Source organism: Pteronotus mesoamericanus, unplaced genomic scaffold (genome assembly GCF_021234165.1).
Source record: "Pteronotus mesoamericanus isolate MK-2021 breed Mesoamerican mustached bat unplaced genomic scaffold, CSHL_Meso_final contig_180, whole genome shotgun sequence".
NCBI lineage: Eukaryota > Metazoa > Chordata > Mammalia > Chiroptera > Mormoopidae > Pteronotus > Pteronotus mesoamericanus.
Genome location: NW_026555076.1, coordinates 5,049,279 through 5,072,818, shown reverse-complemented (window position 1 = coordinate 5,072,818; position 23,540 = coordinate 5,049,279). Strand labels below are relative to the sequence as shown.

The 23,540-nt window shown below is 33.0% G+C and overlaps 1 protein-coding gene across 18 annotated transcripts in view; it reads right to left on the bottom strand.

The window, feature by feature from the left end:
- Positions 1-23,540, bottom strand: part of ADGRL3 (adhesion G protein-coupled receptor L3) — a 464,227-nt gene that overhangs the window by 52,158 nt on the left and 388,529 nt on the right. For all 18 annotated transcript variants that reach the window (XM_054566788.1, XM_054566790.1, XM_054566791.1 and 15 more), the window contains 4 exons: positions 22,651-22,860; positions 19,953-20,173; positions 7,497-7,563; positions 5,726-5,817 (listed from right to left, as the gene is read on the bottom strand). In XM_054566788.1, the coding sequence (XP_054422763.1) occupies positions 5,726-5,817; positions 7,497-7,563; positions 19,953-20,173; positions 22,651-22,860 (590 nt within the window). The remainder of the gene's footprint in view (positions 1-5,725; positions 5,818-7,496; positions 7,564-19,952; positions 20,174-22,650; positions 22,861-23,540) is intronic.

Here is a 23,540-nt window from a genome sequence, read left to right as displayed (position 1 = left end):
CTGTCCTTTGAACAAACTCAACATCAACAAATTCCCCTACATCGGAAACTTCATTCTTGGGTATTTCTGTCACCTTCATGATCTGAGTGAAAGTGCCGCCCGCTGACAGTGTTTTCCCTGACGATTACAGAAACTCTAGTAGTGGCTCTGTCACAACCTTCAGGCAGCAGAACCATTGCCAAGCCATGGTTCACCCTTTCTCAAAAGTCCACTCCTTTGACATTCCTGCCATCAGATATTTGCTACCACCTTTTATTCCTTCCTATTGTTATTCACTAACATCTCTAGATGTTAGTACAGTAATTTTTGGTAAGTACGGTAGTTAGAACGGTAATTTTCTAAAATGTTTTCCTCAAAACCTCCAGAAAATGTTGAAAGTGGATGAATATTTTTATTAACACAACTCAGAGCTAGGTATATTATTCTCATAAAAAGGTTCAAACTCTTTAGGATATTGCTCTGACTACAGAATGAAGATGATACAATATAAAAAGTGGACTATATGTTAACATATCATATTATTTATATGTAATATAAATAAAATAATATACAATAATACAATTATTATAAAGCAGAAAATTTAAAGTGTTAAAATATTCTTGTGAGATTTTGTTGCATTTTTCAAGGTTATTACAATTTGCTTTTCTACCTTCAATTTTTTAGAACCCTACAACACTTGACTCCGTAACAGACTAACATAATACTACTAGTCAAACTGAATGGAATTCTGACTTAAATAATTCTATATTTAGGAAGAGTCCTCAAAGTAGAATTTACCTTCTGGAGGAACAGAATAAATTATTTTGGGTACATTTTCTATTTTTCCGTGAAGCTATTCAGAAGCCTTCTTTGATTTCTTTGCATATGGTAGGTGTCCAAGCTCCCTGAAGACACCTTTTTTTTTTCTTTTTCCTTCAGAACTTGCTATTTATTAATCAAATGAGCATTTCACCCCTGGAGCCAATTTCTCATGATAGGGTAAGTTTGGTTTTAATAAAAAAGGAATCATGTCATGCAAATTCTTAATGACACCATATGGTAAACAAAGCCAGTCAAATTTTAATGGGGTTTTGGTAAGAGGTTGAGCAAATTTCATAATGTAAAGCACTAAGGACCAATGGCAGCACTATATTTCCACAAAGCGTGTTAAAAATAATGAAACCATCTTATAGGGGCACTAAATTACATGCTCTATGCTTTACACATATGACTATATTTAATTAACACAAAACTAGTAAGGTCATGTACATACAATTATTCGCAATGCAGGGGGGATACTGAGACTGAGAGCCATGATATAACTTGTAAGGTCATACAATCCTTACAAGACTGAACAGAAATTCAAATCCAAATGTGTCTGCCACTAAAGTTATTCCTCCTCTTTAATGTCTTCCTTTAGCTATTAAAGCTCAGGGAAGAAAGAAGGAAAGTAAATGGTGTTTGTTTAAACTCCCTGACAACGTGTTTGCTGACCCATCACTCAAGTAAAACTTAAAGGGAGGAACTAGAAATCAAAAAACAAGACTAAGCCAAAATTGGAAGTCTAGATACAGAAGTCAGACCATGGGAAAGGGCAAAGGGAGAGACACAGGCGATGAAAGTCAAGTAGATTCCTTGCCCCTCCACATAGGCATGAATTTTCTTTCTTAGTCCTAAAAGCTTTTATAATTACTTTTTTATTTTTCAAAGTACTTGTGATGTGATTAAATACATTTTCCAAAAGTAGACGTAATTGATAAATACAGAAACATCAATTTTTATTTTGAAGATAAATGTCAAGAGGGCCGTAAATGCTGTTCAAGAACTAAAGCTTTATGTATCATAACACTTCAGTGATACCATAACTTAATTTTGTGCTGGTAACAAATCAGTCATTGTTTTATTCATATTTACATACATATTTTCAAAATTAGGTTACAATTTTGCTATGATTATTGTAAGCTCCAATTTCAACTTGTCAAAAATTCAACCAAAAAAATCAAATAATAAGAATTATTTTATTCCTTTAAATGTAATTACCTATTTTGATGAAAAAGAGACAAAATGAAAATGAATAAACAGCAAGTAGAAAATACTGTTTAAATTAATTATTTTTTAGTAAAATTTTAAAACTGGTATACCCCATTTCCTCTTTAATCATATTGCATAATTCACTTTTTGTTTATTTTTTCCAGAGTATAGCATTAGTATAGTAATGAGCAAGCCAAATGAATGTTTTATGCTTAACATCAAAATGTGTTTATAATGAGTGAAGTAAATTTGGAATTAAAATGTAATTCAATTATTTTTTAAAATAATAATTAAATTACAGTCAATTGGAGTCAGCAAGGCATAGCATTAGGGAAGAGAACATCAATAGAAAAATAGCAGGGATAAAACATGAAGCCAAAGAGAACACATCTAAAATGGCCAGAGGGACACATGGACTAAAAAAGAGACTGAAGAAAGAATGGGACAACCAGATCAGGGATACTTATTGGATTGGACCATTGTAGGGGATCAGGACTTTCATATAAGAGTAACAGGAAGCCACTGAAGAGTTTTACCCAAAAGAGTTGCATGATCAGATTTAAACTTTTCAAGAGATCACTCTTGCTGCTCAAGACAGGGGCAAGAACCAATATTGGGAGAGCAGTGAGGGGGCCACCGCCATGGCTCTGTAGGAGTTGGCGGTGGCCTACAAGGCAATGGTGGCAGTGAATTAGGGAGAAGCAAACACATTTCAACTAGAGGAGATACAGTAAAAGCTGTACATATTTTGATAAATGAAGGGATTGTTTAGAAAGACAACATCTTCTAGAAGGCCTTATATGGTATTCTTTTCTCTTAATAAATGGAACCAAGTGGTTTGTCTTATTCCCCACTTGATAAAATTATAGAAAACCAAAGCAAGTAAACATTATTAACTTTTATGCTCTCTTCCATTTACTAAAAAAAAAAAAAGACTTTGCAGAGAAATAATGTTTATACCTTTAAAAAGAATATTCTCACATCACTCCATACATTTAAAAAATACAAATCCTTATTTTTGTTCAAAGTTTTTAAACGACAAATTGTGTGTTTTGCTTAATGTTTAAAATCATTACTAGTTTTCTTAAGTTCTTCTTTCCTGATCAATTATGCCTTGCTGATTTCTTTACAAGCACTTCTTAAATAGTTCATATATTTTAAATAAAATGAAATGTCCTTCAGGTTCTGGAAAGTTCTAAGGTATATTTTCTTTCTTATTATCTCTCTTCAATAGTCCCATATATCCTGTAGGTGACCATCTTTCCAACTTCATAGAGAAGAATAGGCAGAAATCCCTCCATTTACTGCCCTACCCTGGTTCCACCAACAGGACCACGTCACACTTATTTATTTCATCCAGTCTCAGTGGAAAATGGTCCTCCTTCCTGGTTTCTGGTAACTCTGGGAGCATCCTTCATGAAATCTAATGGGGTGGAGTTGCATTACCATGTTTCTGGCTCTCATTTCCAACAATTCCTCAGGCCACAACTGTAACAATGATTCGATTCCTTAAATTTCTGACCACTCTGTTTTTTTGTTCTTTCCCATTACCAAGTCCATGTTCATGTTTCTTACATCTTAAAAGTACCTTTCATACCCTTTCTAATAAAGTGCCCAATTTCTCTCTTTGCTTTATTGACTCTTTAAAAATCATCATCACAAGCTGTTTGATTTCTTCTGCTCATTTGGTGTTTGGGTATGTTTCATTATTGTGCCCAATTTAAATAGGACAGAAAGGCTCAGTGAGGTGAAATAAACTTTCCAAAGGTTATATAGCATGAAGCAGTTTAGACAGAATTCTAATCAAGATATTCTTGTTTAAAGCTTTAATTCCCAATATAAAGCTTGATGCTATCAATGTCACTATTAATTATTTTCTTTTGTATGTTTATTTTTCTAAACAGTAGTATTATAAAGATTTATTCCATACTACCTAAAGAAATATATATGAATAATGAAAGAACAAATCTATCTTTTGAAATATATGATTATACTAACTGCATGACCTTTTCTGATTCTTAACCTTTTAAAAGCTAGTACATAAATATCAATGTTTTATTTATTTATGGTAGTACTTTAAAAACATAGCATAAATGGTAAGTATTAGTTGTATATTGTTTTATACCACAGAATTTGAGATACTAAGATGGTGCAATTTATACTAAAGTGAGTAAAAGTATGATATGATAAAGAAAACATTATATTTAATTTACTCAAATATGATTTTATCAGGATCATGTAGTCCAAGGAACTAAAACTATAATTTTTGGTTTCTTTTTTTTCACTACATTTTAGAAGGGCAGCCTAATTATAAACAAATCAACAATATAATGCCTACTATCTCAACTAAGTAATATTAAGACCTACAAAAGACTATTGCAGTAGATAATTTTTAGTTTGCTCCATTATTTTATTATTTTCTAATTCCTTAGCTATCCTTCTCAATTAATTTAGGCAGACTATTGATTCAACAAAATTAATCATTTACTGTCAATACACTTTTGTCACTAAAGCCTTGAATGTATTAACTTATTCTGTACACATTTGTTGAGGATCTCCTATGGGCAAGGAACTATGTTAGGCACTCAGTGTGGAAAGATGGAAAATGGGTGACAGAGCTGCTGTCTGAGTAGTTTAAGGGGGATGTCAGCAGCACATGAAAATCACAGGGGACATCAGGAAACTTCTGGAAGTGCATTCATTTAAATACAAACATTTAACCCAATTACCACATAGGCAGATTATATTCAAAGGCAATGTAAGACACAATATATATTAATGACTAAAGTAACACCTGAACATATCTCTCTTTCTCAAATGCCATAGATTCTAAAAGAGCAAGGTAAGTATTTTGGTTATAACAAAGAACCGTTTTTGTTTTCAGAAAATGTAAATTAGCTTCTTTTTCTGTATATACATATATATATATATACATATATATATATATATATATGAAGTACTATTAGCGTGGAAAGTAATGGGAATATTTTCATATATCTGCATGGCTAGGGTTTTCTGAACATAGACAAGTGGAATTTAGGTTAAAAGACAAACCTGGAAAATTAAAAGATGAGTGGGTGACTGAACAGATCGAATAGACATCTGGAGGGATTTACTTCCCATGAGGTGAAAGGGTTAACATTTCAAAGGTGAGGGAAGGTAAAGCCTGGAACCATATATTTATGTTCCAAATGATTTTACATTAGGAAGTTGAGGTTTCTCCTCCTCTCTCAGGAGAAGAGGCAGGTGATTTTCCTGTATAAATGCCCAGATTAATAATTAGGGGGCTCCTCTCTGTGATGTAGAACCCCCCTTCTGGTACTCGCAGATGCCACACCTGGCTCTCTTCCCATTGTTCCTGATGGGGACATGGAATGTTGGGAACTAAGGCTTTTATTGTTCTAAGAAATAATACTCTGCCTGGATCCAGAAACTCCACATTTGCTTTCAGAGCAAAATAAACAAATGTATATATTAAAGTTTTATCATGTTGTAAATCAGAGTTGGGGGCATTTCTTTGAAGACAGAGCTTCATTATACTCATTTTCAGGCAGCTCAGGTTACATTAATAGTCAATAAGTGATTTTATTCAGCAAAGACAACACACTGATTTTTATCATTTTGTCATAAGATTTCAATACAATGAAAAGCAGGGATAGTTTAGTGTATCAAAGTAAGAGAGCCTAAGAAAAGGAAAACAAGAAAAATCACTTACTTGATGTTATCAAGACAGCCCGATTCAGGTTTCAGAATGGCAGTATGATGAAACATTTTATATAAAGCAATCCCAAGGAAGATTACATTAAGCTGAAATGTAAAAGGTACTGTTATATTCCATAACTGGAGTAAAGTAAGTCTATTCAACATAACAGATGAGTTGTTCTGGGAAATTAGCTCTCACTACACTTTTAAAAGAATTGGATCATAGATGATTGCTTAGTCTTTTAGTAAAGGCAAAAAGCCAGTTTGGGGAATTGGAATACCAATGAGGTACAAAGCACTGTTATGCCAAGTACACACAAATACTAAAATTGATATAGTTTTGAATCAACAGGTCAAAAGGGTTATAAAATTCTGGTTAAATTCTGATGTTAAAACAAGTTAGGATTAAAGTAGAGGGAACCTGCAATGAAGCTGTTACATTACGGAAGCCCAAGAGAGCGTAAGATTTAAAACAATATGAAACAAAAACCTCCAGCGTAAATTCTATATATCATCTATACGTAAACTGTATAGAAAAGTACCATGCCAAATTGACCTTGGTCACCTTAATTGTTTATATATTCCAGAACTTGGGTTTGGTGAGACTAAAATAATCCAATTCTAAGTCCCACAGAAGCTCTTTAAGTAAGATGGGTTGCAATCTTTTACCGAATTCAAAAAGCCTAAAAAGTTTTAAAAAATTCATTGGGTAGCCAAAACAACCTAACCTGAACCAAACCCAGTTGGTGGGAGACCTAATTTCAATGGACATCAGGCTCTTCATGTCTTTATTCCAACCTTTCCTATTCTTTTTCCTGCTGAATTATTAGTATTTGGTTTTACTCTTGCCTAGTCTTTCCTGTGAGTATTGGTTCATATATTTGATTTGGGGCAACTGCTTATTTCCCAGTAGAGACAGTATATAATATGCAGTACACGTACCATATTACCTTTATAAAGTCTGAAAAAATTGTCTGAATTTCAAAATATACCTGGCCCAAAGGATTTCAGAAGATGACTTGTACATCTACACTTTATTCAAAATCAAGTTTGTTGTTTTTTTCTTTCAAAAAATGGATAACAATTTTGTATTTTAAATAATTAAGTCAGTAAATGATATTATCAATTATATCTAAATGAGGATAAATAATTCATATTAGAAATCAACATCATGGACAAAACCAAAGGGGAAGAGCTGAGGGAGGGAAGGAGGGAGGGGGCAAGGGAAAGTGGTGGGGGGTCGGCAGAGACAAATGTATTTGAAAAAATAAAAAAAAATCAACATATTATACATTTAAAAACAACAACAACAGAAAGAATGACTCCAGAATGCTTGCTTGTGGCATTTTTACATAAAATTGCTTTTATGTTAAAGTTTTCAAGATTTATTTTTAAAAAATCGGTAAGATATTTTGCCACTTTTCCCATTTCTGGTTCAATTCATACTTCAAATTATCCATTTGGAACTGTAATGCTGGTCAAACCTAAAGTCATCACCATTCAAAATCTATGAAACCAAATGGATCATGTCAGCTCAGGCTCCTCAGGAACCATAGCAGTGCATAAACTTGCAAATGCGTGTTTTCTGCTCCCAGTGGTTTCGGTTAAGTATTTTACCAATATAAAAGTAGAATATAATGAGTGTCTAATTGCTTGAGTTATGTAGGGTCAAATAAGTATAGGCTTTCCCCAAATTAATCTATGTAAATTAAACATAGTCAGTACAGGGATAGTGAAAGCTTTATTTCTTGACCTGGAAAACACAGTTAATTAGGAGTTCTTACCATAATTATCAAGGTCGCTGGTCCTATAAAACTCCAAATGAAGTAGGTGTCAAGTCTGAGCCAACATCTGCAATGAAACACAAGGGAGAGAAGGCATTCAAGGACTGGTTATGGGACATACATCAAGAGTGAGCGAGTGACAGAGAAGAATGTGAGCTGCAAAGCATTCCACTGGGAGACAGGAAATATTACATTGCTTGTTCATTTAAATGCTGAATTACTTGCCCAATTTCTGACAGCACTATTGATGGAGTAAGATAATTACCCCTGGAGGAAGCAGGGAAAAATGGCACAGGGCCTATTTGCTAAAGCCTTTGTCTGTCATAGAAACCTTAAAAAAAGAAAAAGAAAGAAAGAAAAAGCCATACACATAGCCATTAAATCGAGTAGCTTTAAGCTATCCTTTTCTCTCCAATTATGGTGCTACATAACCTGTCTATCAGCTGTCAGGCAAAGTGACATTTTCCTGTCAGGAAGATCTCAGGACATTCTGTACAAAGAAGAAATAAATTTGCTATCAGAAGATTGAAGTTTAATTAGGTTGGGCAGCCAACCTTTGAGAGTTCTCGAGTCTTAAAAAGTGCATTGTTACTGCTAGTGCTTCTGGGGTTGCACATGATCCTTAGCATCCCATGAAGTTGATTCATGATCCAAAAGTAAATTATTAATCACTTAATTTCAGCTGCATTTAATACTCCCCAATTCTTAAAGCCTCTGGGAAATTACATTTTCATTCTTTGGGATGACAGGAAGACAAAATGGAAGTGACTAGTTATGAGAAAGATTAATGTAAATTTTGAACAAATTACATTCGATGTTAAAAATCATATCTTGAATTATTTGCCATTTTGCTATATTTGAGGTATAATTTAAAAATATAACATCTCCAGTCGAAACTATTCAAGGGTGATTTGCTAAGTGACCTAATACTTATATCTGAAGTATGTAAATATACTGTTCTTAAATAAAGGTTATTTAAATCTCAGGAATAATGGAATACTAGAAAAGCTATGAAAAAAGGAATTCATAAATGTGTATCAGTAGAGGATTAGGTAAATAAGATGTTTTCAATTCACATGATGTAATGTTACACAACACAAAGGGAGGAAGTAGATCTTTATATCAGTAGGATAGGTCACCATAACAAATTTAAGTGAAAAAATAACATGAATAATTTATACCACTTATCTTTGAACTGTATATATACCTACTTAAAATAATACATTTTTGACAGGTACATATATGTGTGATATAATTTTTTAATTGAAAAGGGGAAAAATAACCAAACTTATTTAGTAGTTGCCTCTCACGTGAGAGTAGAAAAGATTAGAAGTGGACCAAAGGGGCTTCAACCATATGTTTTATTTTAATAATTACTGAAAGCAATGTGCCAAAGTACTAATAGTTTCAATATCTGATTTATAGCAGGGATGTTTATGTTTAATTACCTTTCCATGACTTTTAAATTCATAAAAGGTTCAAAGCTAGACTTTTTAAGCAAAAAATTCCCATATTCCCTGAAAAAATCAATTTTGAATCAACAAAATATGGATGCTACCTAAGTTAAATATATGTAAACTAATTTTAATAGAAGTATAATATTTGTGCTCCAATAAGAAATTGACTACAAGTTCTTTTTACACAGACAGATGATTTCTCTTTATTCAAAATAGACATAAGAATCCTATTTGGAAAAAAAACACTATTGGGGAAACAATCAATACTTAAACTATTAGCCATTGGGTAGAGTAATTGATTATCTTGTTTTGTGCTGTCATTAAAAAATTGAGTCATGGAAAATAAGAGTGTGGTGTTGCCAATAAACAGAAACAAACCAGAGACCTTAAGGTTGAAGTATGAACACTGCCTTCATTCTGACCATAGGATAGTTTGTTGCTACCCTAATAAAAGTTTGTAGGGGCAGAAGGGAGACCAGAGCAGAGGGAATATTCATGGGTCTCTCTAAATTCTCAAAAAATGGTAAAGCATGGACGTCTTCCCAGATTAGAAAACACACACATATACACCTCAAGAATGTTGCTTAAATTTTAACATGGTACCATGCTAATATTACATTTAAGAATGAATGGTAATGGTACAGCCCCTGTTCCTTTGTAAGTCAAACAAATTTTTGAAACCTAATCTGAGAAATAAAATACATTTTTAGCAAATTCTTTTTAAAAGAAAACATTTCAAGAACTTCTGAAAATGGTATTCTGAAGCTTCTTAAGGACTTCAAGAAATAATTTAATTACATTATTACAATGTATCTTTGCCTAAGTAGGAAATTTCAAATTATAAATAATGTTACCAAATGTCTTATTAAAATAAAATAATGTAAATTTTAATAAAATAATTAAATTTTAGCAAATGCTTTATTTGGAAATTAATGTGCTTCTGGCATAGTGATCTCTTAATGTGGAAGTGAAATCATTTAGAGGTTACTATTTTAATTCTTTAAGAAAATTCTTCAATATCTATTTGCTGCAATAGATTTAAATTCCCCTTGGATTTGAGTAGTGAAAGAGGCAATATGAAACACTTAAAATGCACTAAGTAAATCATCTTTCCCTGAGAGCTGCCTGGGCTTGACTGTCTTCTAAAAGGCAGTGTGGCAAGGATCCCTTTTCTAATTTGATTGCCATATGGCCACACCTGCTGTTGTTTTTGGCCATGTGTTGCTTTCTCAAAGCTTTCTGTATTTCCTCTCTTTCCCATTAACTGCCTTAAAAGTTTTCATGATTCTGACCCAGAGTTCCCTGTGTGGATGTAAAAACAATTCACTCTGGCTTAAAGATGAAGGAGTTGTATATTGCATGTATGTTATATTACACCTGGTATATATTACATGCCTGGGCACATATATCCCACTTTATAGTATCCTGTAACCCAGGGCCATTCAATGTCACTTGGATGAAATGCAAAATCACTGGTAAAGGCAAGACAAGGCCAGAGGAGTAAAATAAATACTAGAAGAATGACTTACTGCACTAAGCACAATAGAGTCCAGCTGTCAAAAGGCCATATAGACCTGTTATTGATGAATAGGACTTATCTGAATATTGCCCTTATCCACTAAGCAACATTTAATTTGTTAAATACTTAATTTTAACATGCCATTCTTGTTTAATTTTTAATATGTGTCTTTCTTTTTTAAATGAAATTCAGTCATAGGTGTATAATCTATAATTTATGTTTACAGTGGTACTATAACAAAAGAGATGATTTGAAGTTCAGAAAGCAAGGGAATTCTGACCGCACTACAAGTTTATTTGAAGCAATACTAAAAAAAAATTGTATGACACCAGATGAATTCCCTAACACAAAGGGGCACCATAAATCTTGAGATTAAAAAAATATATATCTAATACAAAGATGTTATTAGAATTATTTTTGTAACTTTTGTTTTAAATTATAAAAGCAGCGTATATAGTTAAATATATGAGGTCTGTCCAGAAAAATCCAGCCATTGTTAATATAACAATACAGCTTGTGCAATACTAACGTAACCTGGAAGCCACGGAGAATGGACTGGAATGCACATGCATGAACAATGATGACTTCACTGTATGAGTCAGTGGGAGTGGTAGACTCCATTGAGTAAGGATGTGTGCTGTGTGGCTGTCTCATTCAAAATGACTAGGTAAGCAGAGCAACGAATCTGCATAACATCTTGTGTTAAGCTTGAACATTCTTCTGCAGAAGCTATCGGGATGATCCAGAAGGCTGCAGCAATGGGCAACAGATGATAGGCAGCTTCACCACTAAAATGCACCTATTCATGAATCATGTCCTGTGCAAAATTTTTGATCAAACATCAAATCACCCAGGTGACTGAGCCCCACTACAGCCCAGATTTAGCACCCTACAACTTCTGGCTTTTCCCAAAACTAAAATCACCTTTGAAAGGGAAGAGATTTCAGACCACCAATGAGATTCAGGAAAATATGACAGGGCAGCAGATGGCAATTGGGAGAACTCTGTGAGGTCCCAAGGTGCCTACTTTGAAGGGGACTGAGGAATCATTGCCCTATGTACAATCTTCCTTGTATCCTGTATCTTCTTAAAAAAATGTCTCTACCTTTCATATTATATGGATGGATACCTGCTGGACAGACCTCATATAATAAATTCTTACTGCATTAATGAATACAGATTTATCAGTTTAACACTCTGAAAAAAAGGAGCTAATCCACAGGATAAATTATTATTTTTTCCAGAACCATTCTCTTCCAAAATATAAGAAGCATCCTTACAAATTAAATGGTAAAGGTGTTGATATCTGGATAAATTTCCCATAAAAATGTCAATTATGAATCCTGTAAATACCACCTTCCTATTTACTCAAAATGGAGAAATATTAAATAATGAACTGAATTAATTTCTCAAAACAAGACAATAGAAAACTATACTTCTAAAGCGTATTTACTTCTCCTAGTAAACTATTCCTCACAATTGCATTATCATTAGTCATTTCAGATTCCGTATCTAGAAAAATAGTTAGGTCAATTGCCCCATATATATAAATGTCACCCAAAACATATGGTTTACAATGCTTTTAGATACCAGTAACAGTACCAGGATTTAGTTCCTGACTCAAAGTTAGCATGTTTAATGTAGTGCCATTAAGTTGATTTGGGACACTGTATTTTCTTGCCTGTTTAAAAAACACTCTTATCAGAGTAGACATATGACTATTAACAGATTTTAATGAAGTAATGTAAATTAACAATGGTATTTGTTACTTTTTGTATAGGACCCTAAATCACAGACTAAACTATCCTTAATTTCAAAAGTAACCAGTAAATGCTTTCTGGCTACTATTAGACAATGGAATTTATAAGGCTTAATTATAATAAGCTGTTTATGAGAGTTTGTAAACTACATAGTCTTTTTTCTGTAATGCATGCATGCAGGTCTCTCTATTTGTAATACATATATCTGTCAAGATTGGGGTGAGAAAAGAAGAAAAGAGGAAAAGGGACAGATAGATACTTCAAGCATAAAATTACTCTAGTTCTACGCTTATTGAACAATATGTCTATTAAGAATTTGAAAATGCCATTTCATCACAGCACACTCAGATATCTCATCATGAAATAATTTGTGAACAAGTGCATGAAGTGGAAAAAAATGTTGGCAAGTGATGCAGGAATGGAGAGTGATCCACTGTAGTCAAGACTAGCATTTGTGGTCCAGCTACTGTGCAGGATCTTAGCATTCAAAACCAGCTCCGGTTCATCAAATATAAATTGTTACCTTCATGTCCCAGTAAGTTATATTTTGAAAATAGGGGCTTTTTTTCCCAGCAAAACACCTTCTATATTTTTTATGGTGGACTACAAAGATAAGAATAGCACTATCTGCTATAATTTATTAAGGCTAAATGTTGGAATCATTCTCATTAATTTAACTGCTTAAATTAATAGGAAGCAGTTGTATAAGAATTATAATCACTATTCTTATAAATGGATGCTTTAAATACAATTTATTTTAAATTTAGTTAAAACGACTGTGCTAAACATAGAATTTGTATTTCTGCATTAGTATCAGACAAATAATAGTGCCAGTAAATATTCAGTTCTAATTTAATACATACTTACATATGCCAGACTCATAACTAATAATTGGTTGAGCCTGAATTTTATTCTAGTCTACATGATTCAAAAGTCCATGGGGCTACTATATGTTTCTCAAAAAAAGAATAAAGATACAAGTTATAAAATAAATAAAAACTAGTTTCGTTGATAATAATAATTCTCAATGAGTGGATGAGAAATTTATTTGCTGTACATAGAATACAGATTATTGAAATACATTTCAAGTAAAAATATTAGATCTTTCTAAATATAAGGTTATCTCTTATAAGTTAATAAAAATTTTAGTACTTTTATTTTAAATTTTAATATTTTAAAAGAGTTTTATTGCAATACACAGTTGACCCTTGAACAATGCAGGGTGTGTGGTACTGACCCTTGTGTAGTCAAAAATCCCTGTATAACTTTTGACTCCCCCAAAATGTAACTGTTAATAGCCTACTGTTTACCAGAAGCCTTACTGGTATCATGAACAGTGACTGACAAGTATTTTTTACATTATATATATTATATTATATTATGTATTCCTACAATAAAGTAAGCTAGAAAAAAAGTGTTACTAAGAAAATCATAATGAAGAGAAAGTACATTTGCAGTATTTATTGAAAAAAAAATCTGCTTATACTCATAAGTGGGCCTGCACAGTTCAAACCCAGGCTGTTCAAGGATTAACTTTTAAAGTGTACAACTCAAGGGTTTTTAGTACATTTAAAAGTTGAGCGATGATCACTGTAGTCTAATTTTAGAATATTTACATTGCACCAAAATGAAATGTGTACTTATCTACAGTCACTCTCCCCAATCCTTGCAACCATTTCATATAAATGAGATAATGTAATGTGTAGCCTTTTGTGACTGAATTTTTTTTACTTCATATAATGTTTTGCAGGTATATTCACTTTGAAGTATGTATCAATACTTTAAATATTTTGATTTCTAAATAATACTGTATCATCTACATAGGCCATGTTTTGTTTATCTTTTCATTAACTGATGAATACTGGGTGTTTCCACCTTTTGGCAAATAAAAATAATACTGCTATGAACACTGTGTACAAGTTTTCGAATAAACTTATGTTTTCATTTTTCCTAGGAGTGGAGTTGCTAGGTCATATGATAACTATGTTTAACTTTTTGAATACCTGTTCAATGATTTTACAAAGTAGCTAGCTGTACCATTTTATACTGCAACCAGCAATATATGAGTATTCCAATTTTTTTCCACACCTTCACCAACATGTGTTATTTCATTTTATTGTAAACTCCTAGTGGGTGAAGTTATGACATAAAAGGATCTCTAGATGTGGAAGTTATCATATTCCTTTGTCCAATAAGGACTCAAGTCCAATATTTAACTTTGTATATGTCAATGAAAAATACTTCTTCATTATCTTACTACTTCTCACTGGGCAAGCTAGAGTTGAAGATATCTGGTGATAATATATCAGCAAGGTTGAGTATTCACCTCAATGAAATGTTACAAGTAAGAATACTTTTATAATATCAGATAATAATATATTTTTAAAATATGCCAAATATTTAATTTTCTATGAGTGGTTTGCAGTGCTTAGAAACTGTGAAATGTATAAAATAAACCTGTGCATACAACTTGCAGATAACTATCAAGTCCAATGTTTCTTGGCTAGGCTCTTCCTTAAATAATACTACAATTTAGTATTTTAAAAAATCAATAATGATTTTTATACCCAAATGACTAATGCTACTTAGGTAATGGTGTGAAAATAAAGAAGTCTTGGGGCTTTTAACCAGCAGAGGAGAGGCTACCCCTTTTAGAGCTGTTCTTGGAGACAAATCTGACTTTATAGATGATTTATAATAATTTTCAGATCATAAAATTTGATTTCAATTATTTTTAAGAGCTTGGCTATGCTTTTAGTACTCAAGGATGTTCTGATCCATTATAAATGCTCATGATCTAATCAACATCTTTCAGAAACCCCTTACCAGTTTCTGGGGATATGCTTGAACTCTCTGGCTATTCCCTGGGCTTTGCTCCTTCCTAACATGCTCTTTCCTCTTGAAGCCAACTTCCAATCCTTTTCCAATCTACCCATCACACAAATCACTGTTCTTTCAGTTATATATGTAGGTAATATAAGTGTTATAAACTATAAATGTGTTTTTTTCCTTTAAAAAATATTAGTTGTGCAAACTGTTTGCATTTTGGGGTAATATTGAGGTAATTAAAGTTTAAACAAACAGATTAGTTTCAGGTCATGCAATCAAAGTATTTAGCACTGAATTTCCAAATCTGTCCTGCCTGAATCATTAGAAAGTCAATGCCTACCTTTATCTTTTGGCAGTATCATATTAGGTGGCTTCACTAAATGGCCATATGTAATGATGTAAATGAAACTAAGGAAAGATGTACAAATAGATATAATGGAATAAATGCCGATTGTTAACAGTGTAATTTAGACCTGTGGTCCACTTACTGGGAGTTATTATTTTTTAAATGATTCAACGGATCTTTCAATCGAATTCTGTAAATGTCTGATTATTGTGACTAAGTGTTAAGTACAGTCTCAATAATAGTGTCTGTACAGATTTAAAAAAGATGTCATTAAGTAACAACTGAAAATAACAGAAGGACTCTCTTAGAAGCTCTGCAAATTGATGGCAAACTGAGCAACTTCTCAAAATCACATTAAGTGTGCTTTGTATGCAAGTGCGTGTTTTGTACATAATAATCAATTTAATATCCCTAATAACATTTTATAGTAAAACACATCCTAATCCATCAGCCACATGGAATATGATAGTTACCACTATCTATACCAAAAAATATTTAACCTACCAAAACAATTTTATCTCCTATCATTGATATGATTTTTCTACTAGAAATGTAAGCTATTACTATTATTAAAGGTTTCAGAGATAAAACCTCATTGTCAGTGTAATAAAATACAACCACATAAATTAAGAGGAAAAAAAGGGGAGCCATATCTATTATTTGGGTTGCTGTACTGTATATTGAATGGTTTTAATCTATATGCATTCTAAGTGTTTGAGACTGAGAAGTATACATTTAGTAATAATGAAGTTCCAGAAATAAATGAAAGAGACTTCCAAGGCATAAAATTCATTGATCTTAAGAAGAATTTACAGAAAATGGCTGATAATATGTGTCTGAATTCTTGCTAAGTCCAGTTTATTTAAGACTGTGACATTTACATATTTGTATTAAAAATTCAATGTAGCACATAAGAACACTGGCAAAAAACAAACAAAAAAACCCAAAAACCCCGAAACCTTGAGATAGTAAAGTTATGTTTAACAAATCATGTGGTGGTGAATGAACAGGAAGTGGGAAATGCCATTTGAAATAAACAGAAGCGGAACAACAAAGAAATTCAATAATAAGGTACTCTCTCTCTCTCTCTATATATATCTATAAGCCAACTTGAAGGATGTATATATGCATACATCCTTCAAGTTGTATAAAAATGCATTGCTTACATTTTTCTTTGGGAAGACATCTTGATTAAACTCCTGATGGAACATGATCTTCTCATTTCAGGTTCTCAAGTAAATAAAAATGATTGAATAAGATTTCTTTTTTTTTAATACCTGTTTTCTCAATGGGCAACACAGCAGTGTATGGCCATTCTATTAAATGAATTCTCGTAGAGTAAAAAAATGTTTTTTCCCATGTTTTCTAAATGCCCATATGTGGACAATTTATTTAAAACATATAAACAAGAAATTAAATGTTCTATGCTCATCTGTAATAGAAGTTTTAAATACTTTTTAAAATGTTATTAATTTGAGAAAGAGAAAGAGAGAAAGAAACATGGATTTGTTGTTCTACTTATTTATGCATTTACTGGTTGATTCTTATATGTGCACTGACCAAGGATTGAGCCTACAACTTTGGCATATCAGGATGATGTTGTAACCAACTGAGCTACCCAACCAGGGCTGTGATAGAATTTTAATGCAATTGTCCCTGTCCTTTACTTTCCTCTACCGTCCCTTTTGTCTTTATCTGTTTTACTTCTCTTTGAGTTGGGAAAAATCATGATTGTGAAAGTAAACTATTATTAAAGCTTTTTGTATTTTTTTAAATCAGTGCCTGGGAAATAAATTAGCCTCTGTTCCCACAAAGTAATAATGTCAGTAAATGAGAGCTTCCAGTTATGGTGCAGGAAATTAAAGCAATGGTGGCCAAAGCTTTAACAAAGTCGCAAGGGAACTACGCATTATTGATTCTAAGAAAAGATAGATTCTTACTATCCAGAAAATGACATCTGTCTCAAAATAAATGACTAAAACACAAAGCAAACAAATCAAGTCAGCTCCCTAACAGGAAAATTTGCAAATATTCAAAGAGAAAAATATCAACATAAAATACAAATAAAAGCAAATCAGGAACTGCAAAACAGCGAAACTGAACTACTTACTACAGAATTTGAAATAGCATAAGGTCACAAATAAGTATGTCATTCAATTTAATATCTTAAAGAGGAAATGCTTTGATTGAAATGTAAAATCTTACGATCTAAAGAGAATTATTGTTAATGGGTTTCTTTTTGGGGTGATGAAAATGTTCTAAAATTAGATAGCAGTGATGGGTGCCTAATACAGTGAATGTTCTAAAAATGACTGAAGAATGAATTTTATAGTATGTGAATTATATCAACAAAGATGTTACTTGTAAAAATCCTTTGATCTATCTAATACCCCTTCTTTAAAATGTCTTTAGAGGCAATACCAGATAATTTTTTATATATTCCTAATGTTCCACAGTTGTCAGTGGAATCCACAAAATGAACCACAATTCACAAAGTTAGATTAAGGAACAATTACTATTAGTTTCATTTAGAGAAAGGGCTTTCTACAGCCTGTCACTGGACTCAAGAAGAATATTCAAAAGAAATGAAATGGTCTTTTAATTGTGCTCTTGGTCTCCCTGCGCCAAAATATATTCTACTTTAACTATCCTTCCAATAACTCTGGGATCCTCTTCTTGTTTTCTCCTTAAGAATGTTCTGGGAAGTGAGCTGCTTCATCACCAGCATATTCTGGCTGCTGATTGATGGTGGAAAGTCATGAAATTTGGCTTATTAACTCCCGGACAAATGGAAGTTACCTAACCTCATCTGAGCCTTCACTACTGCTTAGACACCTTTTTCTTAATGTCTGATTAGCTCCTTAACACATTTCCTACAATGCTCATTTCAAAGCTTTCAAATCTCCTGTGCTTTCCAGATGACCCCCACCTGATTATTCAGCAAAAGCCCGCATTTCCTCCTTGATTGAAAAGTTCTTCCACTTGGAAATTTACCTTACAGGTGAGGCAAAGTATGTTTACAGTTCTTTGCATGGAAAATAATAATATAATAACTAAGAAATAATAATGCAAAAGTAAATTGTTTCATGGACTCACAACTGTAAACCCACTTTTGCCTCAGCTTGTGTGTATTCTCTCTACACTCACCTCAGGAGAGAGGGGATATTTTACCATCTCAAAAACATTATAGTTTGGTGGAAATAAACATGGTTTGTTTTATCACAAGTCTGCCACTCTCTAGCTCTACATCATAGGGAAGGCAATTTATCTGGAGTTGGTGAATACTAAAGACACTTTAGTACTAAATCAAAGTTTTCCTCATCTTATATCCAATCTTAGGCCTTTCTACCCTTTTGGAACCATCTATATATGTATGTAGTATGTATATATGTAACAAATGAGGCATTTTTATCTGCAGGATTCTCCAGCAATCAGCTTGATGCTTGTCACACTAGACAAATTCAAGGCTTCATTTTTTTTTAAATCCTTCTTTATTACTGTTATCACTTGAGTTAATATTTTCACTATCCCCTGATCAAACTTCCTCAGGGTATAGATAATACCTGAAGACTACTTTTTACTGACTTATCTCCTCTCACACATTCCAATTTGGCCTTTGCTTCCAGCACTTTATCAAAATAGTTGTTGCAAAGGTCAAATGATTTTTCCTCAGTGCTTACCCTATTTGAGTTATCTTTGACAAAAAAGCACTATGGTTTTGAAACACCATCTTGAAACTTTCTGCTCACTTTCCCTGACCCCAATCTGGTAGTTTTCTTTCTAGGGCTCTGGTCACCTGTTCTCTTTCCTATTTTTATTTTCAATTTTCAACCCTCAATCTATGTCCTCCGTGTGGGTATTCTTCAGAGATCTATCTTAGTCACCCTTTTAATCTTTTCCTATTGAAACTTTTATTCATTCTCAGGATGCCAACTGTTATATTGATGTGGATTACAGAACAATTTTTCACGGAGCTCCTTAACAGTATGCTGAGCATCTCTACATATGTGTCTCACCAATTTCAAGTTATACTGAAAATGAAATTCACCGCTCTACCTCCATACCCACCTGGGAAAAAAAAGGAAAAACACAAACTCCCCATGCTCTTTTCTTTCTGATAATGACATAATTATCTCTCCAGTGACTAGAACTGACTTGTCTGGAAGGAGAGAAGTCATTAGTGTCAGGGACTGCACCGTCCTCTGAAACACAGTTTTTAATACAATCAGTTCTTCATTTGACATATCTCAATGCCCTGAAAAATATTAAAATAATCATCTCTTTCTAATTACTCAAGGTTATGATTTAGATAATGAAAAAGTATGCTGTTTGAAAACAGCTTCACACCGAGTCTCAGGGCTTTTTTTATTTTTTCTTTTTACATAACAAAAGGGCAACCATAACTTGAATTACCCCATTTGGTTCTCCAGTTCCTTCATTTATTACTGTGAAGGGATAGAAAGACCTTAGCTTCCAAGAAAATTCTAAGCTTTTATTTCAAGTAGATTTAAAAGTGAGAAAAAAAGAAAGAAAACATCAACTCACACTTTATCTGTCCCGTAGCTCCTGTAGTCTACCGCAGCCGACACCGCCACGATGAGCGCAGGCATCCCATAGCCGACCAGGTAAAAATATTTCCTGCGTGAATGTTCACTCTCAAACACCTCCACCAGCATGATATAGAGCTGCACGCCCTCCAGGAACATCCAGGTGAAGGCGGCCAGGAAGAAGAAATGTAAGAGAGCAGCAAAGACCGCACAGGCGATCTAGGGAAAGGGACAGCGATTTAGTCAAACTACTCAATGAAATAGTATCAATCGCCGTATACTTAAAATAAATATTTATGAAGACTGCAGTAAAAATATAGAACTGCAAAAGAATAATCTGCATGAGATTCTTAAAATTCAGATATTAAAACATTTAAATGTAATCTGTCTTTGAAAATTATATTTAACATTTTATTAGTAATGGCTGATGACATTGTTATAAAAATTGTTAACATTTAGGAAAAAGTTCTAAGAGCCTACTGATAATTATTGATGGGATTAGTTGAAAGATTTTTAAAATAGATCTCAGGATTTATTCTTTCTTGACCATAATCATGTGTGTACTAGTATATTATTATTAAATAAAAGAAAAATATTTTTAAAAAGGAGAAAGGTTCTCAAAATAAAGTAATTAATTACATATTTTTATAATAGATGATTAATCCATTATTATTAATTCTAATTTATTTATTCCCTGTTTTGTTTCAGACAGGATATAAGGAAGCATTGGGAAAAGAAAACTACATACACCTAAGTGGGGGGGCGGGGCACTGTGGGGGAAAATGGAGACAACCGTAGTTGAACTACAACAACAACAAAATTAGATCTGATTAAAAGAAAATGTTCTAGAAGTGCTTTCTCTCTCAATTTTTTGTTATTGTACTAAAGGTTGTTCTAGGCAAGCCTGGCAAAAAAAGGCAGCCAATAGTTTAAAACAGTTTGAACTATTTTCTTTGGAGTATTTTATAATGTACTACAAGTTTCAGCTGCCCATATATTAATTTTCTCATGTCGGTTCCTAAAATTTTCACTCCTTTTGGGGGGTGAGCCTTCATTTCTAATAAAAAGTCCTAACTAAAATCTATAGCTCCTACCAGGAAGGGGTGAAAAATTTGTAGAAATTAGCAGGTGAGCACAGATACAATGATGCATGTGATCCTTGATAAACAAGACCAAAGAGGTCAATTTCTTTGGCTTCTGAGAGGTGACAGTGAGGGGGAGATGAGGAAGTCCAATGTGAGCGGGCCAGAGGGAGAGCAGCACCTGCCTCCCATGTGACACAGAAGGGGACGGCTGTCCAGCAGTGAGATTGAAGACAAGTTGGGCTGGCTGCACCCTACCCAAGGACTTCATGTCAAACATTGATGTTGATGCTCTTGTCAGAAATTAGTTTTGTGCGGTATGCAACATTTAGTGGAATTTGTTGTACTTTATGGAACATCGGGAAACAAAAATAAGAATAAGGTTGCTAAATGCAAAGAAAGAGCATGCCGTTTGAATCAAAAATTAAGAAGAAAATAAAGTGATTTCTTTCTGACACATAAAAGAGTTTTCCATTTCCTGGTGTTTAGAGTCAGAATTTCAACTATCAATTTTTATCAGAAAGTTCTATATTTGGGGCAAAAGAAATGTGTACTTATTCATATTTATGTGTTTACAGAAAAAGCTTTCTGTCACATTTGTATATGATAACCAATTAAAAGCATAATCAGCTTAATTGTGGCTTTTACAGCCATTAATCATGAATGTACAATCACAAACACAAATCCAACTGCATTTTTATTGTAAAGTACTCCATATATATGGACACATACTAGAAAATAGCATTAAGTGAATTATTTATTATGCTTACTATGAGTTTTTTAAGAAAGGATGTTTTCATTTGTAGTTTTAGACATGACAACAAACTTTACTATTACTTGAATCTTAAGTAAATACCAAGGATCTCACAAAGTTATAATTGGGCATAGTCTGTGTAAAATATTAGCTATTACCTATTATTCATATTTTGGGTTTCATTTTACCAAGAACAATTGGCCAAGACTGTTTTTTTTTTCTCTCCCTCCCTCTACCTATTCCCCGCTCTCTCACTTCCTTTCTTTCTTAATATGATTAAATGTAGGTATCAATAGTATGAAGTTGGCACTTAAAGCTGTGAACAGAACTTGAGCAAATATAAAGTGCCAAACAAAATTTGGAAGTTATATATTCAAAAAATTACCTACAGTTTGAACTGTTTTCCAGAATATGTTAACTAGAAAAACTTAGTTAGGCATACAGTTTTTAATATAACATCCACCATTTTTAAACAAAATGTATTAAAAACTTCAAAAAATAACAATTGTATCTATTAGAAAAAAAATACTACTCCACTCCCCAAAAATATTTTATTTAACTTTCTTAATATTCAGCTCTGTAGTTTTTGTAAAAGGAGGGAAAAGCTAATAAAGGGACACAATTCCTTAAAAAGACAGATTTATAAACAAATGTCTGAAGAAATATGCATTCATATGTCCATAGCATTTGCTGCTGCTTTATGACAATGGGCCATGAAAAGGGGGAAACTGAGTAAGAGCTGAAAGTTATTATCAATCTTAGATAACTGAAAGGGAGAGTATTTTCAAACTTGAGTATTCCCAGTAGTGCACAGCTGGAAGTGGAGAAATTCTTTACTCATATCAATATAAGTTGCTTACTGGCTGGTCAGTTCGGTTGATCCCAATCAGAAAAAGCAGTTCTGCTACAAAGAGGCTGATGCAGAGGTTCTTGTGGATGGTGTTACGGTCACTTTGGAGCCCGCGGAAAAAGCAAAATGTGAAGATGCAAATCAGGAGACAAACAAGGGACAGCAAAATTCCAACCCATGTGATCACATCCAGAAGAAGATCATGGACTGCATCACTGTGCTGGAAACACAACAGAAAAGCCATTAGCTGCAAGAATGCATAAGCAATTATGAAGAGTTACAAGGGCCTGGATTAATGAAGTGTAATTTTAATAATATACTAAATATTCCTCACATACACAATGAATAAGATAATTATTTGGGTTATCTAGTCCACAGGTTAAAATATTTTATCTTTTCTCTGAGGTGTACATCAATCAGTTTGATGTTCAGGGATGCCAATACTACGTACATTTTCAGAATATAAGTAGTTGATGCAAATCAACCTAATTCTGGACAAAGATTTCAAAAAAAGATCTTAGTGATCACACACTAAGATCACTTTTAGGCTATTTTTTTTTTGATGAGTCCTATTATGGCAAGTATTTAAAAATTAAGCTATACACTTAGTATAGTAGTATGTCAGCTGAAATGCTTTTTGAATCACTGGGGATTGTTATAAAAATATAATTCCTTTGTCCTATAAATACTTTATGGGAGTTTTCAAAATTGAGTTATAAAAGTATGTATTTTTCTAAAGATACCCAGGTAATTCTGATCAATAGCCACATGTATTCGTACCATTTATTTAGTGTAAGCTCTAAAAGAATGAGGATATTCCTTGATTTATATTCCTATTGAATGGTTTCAGGAGATCAGGAAGTTTGAACCTTGAAGTGTTTTGCCTGAGTAAAGCCTTGT